The following is a 3153-nucleotide window of genomic DNA, read 5'->3' on the forward strand; positions in this document are numbered from 1 at the left end:
AACGTCCTTTAAAAAACAAGAAGGGCTAAATGGGTGAATCTCATCCACAAATTGTGAGACATTGGGAGCACATTGTGGCAACATTTTAATTGTTGCCTCAATGTGCATGATATTTTTCTTCTTGAGCAAGGGATCCATTCTTTGAGGAACATCCCATCTATCCTTTTTAGTATTGAAGTCTTGTAATGTGGCTCCTCCCCTTCCCTCTTGATCGTGTAGCCTCCTCTTGATAGTGACCATTTTGGAGGTAGTGAGGAAATCTCTTCTTCCCCTCCCCCCTTTCTTAGCGTTTTAGGTCAGATTTTCTCCAACTTTTTGGGTTGTGTGAAGAGATAATATAGACTTTTACCAAAGTACCACATGTGATTAAATGATTTTAAAAAAGGAGACAAGTTAATGGTGTACAAGGCTCCCAATGACTTAACTAGGTGAAAGGACTCTCAATTCAAAACCAAAAGGATTCCTACCTAGGGATTTGATCATTGATAATGCTACCAAGTCTTCACTTGGAGGTCCATGGTTGGGAGGTGTGATAATGTCGTAACTTGTTGTATGTCTTCATGTTATGTGTGCATCACATGTTGCAATGGATGGGTAATTGATTATCATTTGGAGACAATGTAAGTACAATGTCTTCATGTTGTTGTATGTCTTAGTGTTATGTGTGTATGGCATGTTGCAATGGATGGGTATTTGATTATCATTTAGAGACGGTGTAAGTGCAATGTCTTCATGTTGTTCTATGTCTTAGTGTTATGTGTGTATGACATGTTGCAATGGATGCGTATTTCATTGTCATTTAGAGACGGTTCTAAGTTGTGCTAAGGTGGAATGCTTCATGCAAATATGTAGAGACGGTGCCACGTAAAACCTTCCTAGGCTAGATAGTTGTGGTGGCGGGGACTTCGTGAAAGAACGTGGGAGGGACGTGAGAAGAGAGCCTGCGATGCCTTTTATACGAAACGTGGACTTAGGCCAAAACATTCATCATCGTTCTCATGGCTGCCACCAAGAGTCTCTCCTTGCTCTTCCTCTGTTCGCTCATGGTAGCTCTTCCTGCTGTGACGGCGTCGCAATACGCCGTGGGAGGCAACGATGGCTGGACCTTGCAATCCTCTGCAAGTTATTACTCCGATTGGGCTCAGAAACAATCCTTCCAAGTGGGTGACACGTTGGGTGAGCGTCTCTCTCTCCCTCTCTCTCTCTCTCTCTCACACACACACACACATTGATCTGAGCGTTTGGTTCTGTTTGACGCTCTGCAGTCTTCGTCTACGACGTAGGGATGCACTCTGTTTTCGAAGTAACGCAAGCTGACTTCCAGAGCTGCTCCATCGCCAACCCCATCAATGTCTGGACTGATGGCAACACCCACGTAACCTTGTCCCAGCCGGGCTGGCAGTGGTTTATCTGTGGGATTCCCGGCCATTGTCAAGCCGGCATGGCTATGGCCCTCAATGTTGCGAGTGCTGGATCAAATGCCACCTCCCCCCCCCCTCCTATGGCTTCTTCGCCTCCATCATCTCCTCCAGCCAACGTTTCCCCGCCACCACCTTCCACCTCCCCCCCTTCCGCCTCCAGCACCCCCCCTCCACCGCCAACAATCGCCCCTTCTTCCCCTCCGAACATGTCCGCTGCGCCCCCCTCACCACCAACAATAGCAGCTCCGCCATCCAATGCTATGCCCCCGTCTTCACCACATATGGCAACTCCTCCAGCCACTCCGACGACCCCTTCTTCCCCTCCCCCAGCTACAGCTGCCCCAATATACTCACCACAATCCAGCCCTGCCACACCACCATCTTCTCCAAATACGCCAGCTTCCCCACCCACAATATCAGCCCCGCCATCCGATGCGACTACCCCGGCAGCGCTGCCACCAACAATGGCGACTCCGCCATCCAATGTGGCGACCCCTTCTTCCACTCCACCACCACCGCCAACTTATGCCCCAATTTATATAAGCCCCACCACAGCGGCTACCCCTTCTTCCCCTCCACCACCACCGCCAGCTTATGCCCCAATTTATATAAGCCCCGCCACACCACCGCCGTCTTCCTCACCTATGGCCGCGCCAAGTGGGCCTGCTTCTTGGAATGGGCCGGCGTCGCCACAAGCGTCGGCGTCTTCGCCTGCAACAAGCACTGATAGCCCCGCAGTCTCGCCTTCTTATGCTCCTCGTGCTCCTTCGGGCGCACCGACTACTTACCCACATTCACCGAGCCAAAGCCCAACCTATGCGCCGCATCATTCCGGCGTACCATCTCCTTCCGCCACCACCCCAATGGCCATGAGCCCTGCACCTGCCATGCATGCCATGACCCCGGTGCCATCACCTGCCAAGGGTGCAATGACCCCTGCACCGTCACCTTCCAAGAAACCCACTAATTCTACACCCACACCTTCACCTTCGAATGCACCACCTGCACCACCCCCACCGCCTCCCACGTTGGGCTCCTCTGCTCCCGGCCCTTCCCTTCCCGCCAGCGCCGCCGCTCCACGCTTCCCGGCTTCTTCAGTTTCGATTGTAGCAGTCTTTGTAGCTCTCAGACTGCTCCTTTCTTGAATACCCAAAACTTAGTATTGTTTTTTTAACCATATTCTTTTTTTTAAACCTCTTGGAAGCTGGGGTTAAGAATAATAACCATGATCATTGATCTGTATTAAATGCAACCACTGAATTCCATATGCCAGCGTTTGTGTCGAGAATCCACTGTTTCTTCATGTACGCGGATTTTCCAAAATGATATTTTTGTTATCCCAACGTTGGAGCGTTTCTGAAAAAAAAGGTAAATAATACTCGTTTCTCTCTTTCCCTCCCCTGCCTCTCTCTCTCTCTCTCTCTCTCTCTCTCTCTCTCGTGCTCCTCCCTACAAGTCAAAACAAGATTACAATGAAAATTTGGACATATACAGACGAAGGGTTGAATGGCTTGCAAATGCACTTGCTTTGAGCTTTTGGAGGACCCCACTATGTATAGGCACATAGTAGGTAGCTTGATCTACACGACCATTATTAGGCCATATTTAAGCTATTATGTTGGACTTGTGAGTCAGTCTATGTAGGCCCCCAAGAAGCCACACTTAGATGTGGGTAGATGGATTTTCAGGTACATAATTTCTATAGTTATTTATGGACTTTTCTATGAGGCTT

At 49.4% G+C, this 3153-nt stretch overlaps 1 protein-coding gene across 1 annotated transcript; it reads left to right on the forward strand.

The window, feature by feature from the left end:
* The first annotated feature begins 996 nt into the window (after window positions 1-996).
* On the forward strand, window positions 997-2754 carry LOC147620745 (uncharacterized). The gene is made up of 2 exons (XM_086825460.1): window positions 997-1176; window positions 1266-2754. Exons 1-2 carry the CDS (start codon window positions 999-1001, stop codon window positions 2564-2566), a joined length of 1479 nt encoding a protein of 492 aa, XP_086681586.1. The 5' UTR covers window positions 997-998; the 3' UTR covers window positions 2567-2754.
* Window positions 2755-3153: the final 399 nt, after the last annotated feature.

This window comes from Cibotium barometz, chromosome 31, assembly GCF_041138505.1.
Source record: "Cibotium barometz isolate CiBa-2024 chromosome 31, ASM4113850v1, whole genome shotgun sequence".
NCBI lineage: Eukaryota > Viridiplantae > Streptophyta > Polypodiopsida > Cyatheales > Cibotiaceae > Cibotium > Cibotium barometz.

Bases quoted from the DNA above. Each gene is read 5' to 3' on its own strand.
- LOC147620745 (XM_086825460.1), top strand. From the start codon at position 999: ATGGCTGCCACCAAGAGTCTCTCCTTGCTCTTCCTCTGTTCGCTCATG. The intron at 1,177-1,265 runs GTGAGCGTCTCT...GACGCTCTGCAG, and splicing joins CCAAGTGGGTGACACGTTGG to TCTTCGTCTACGACGTAGGG.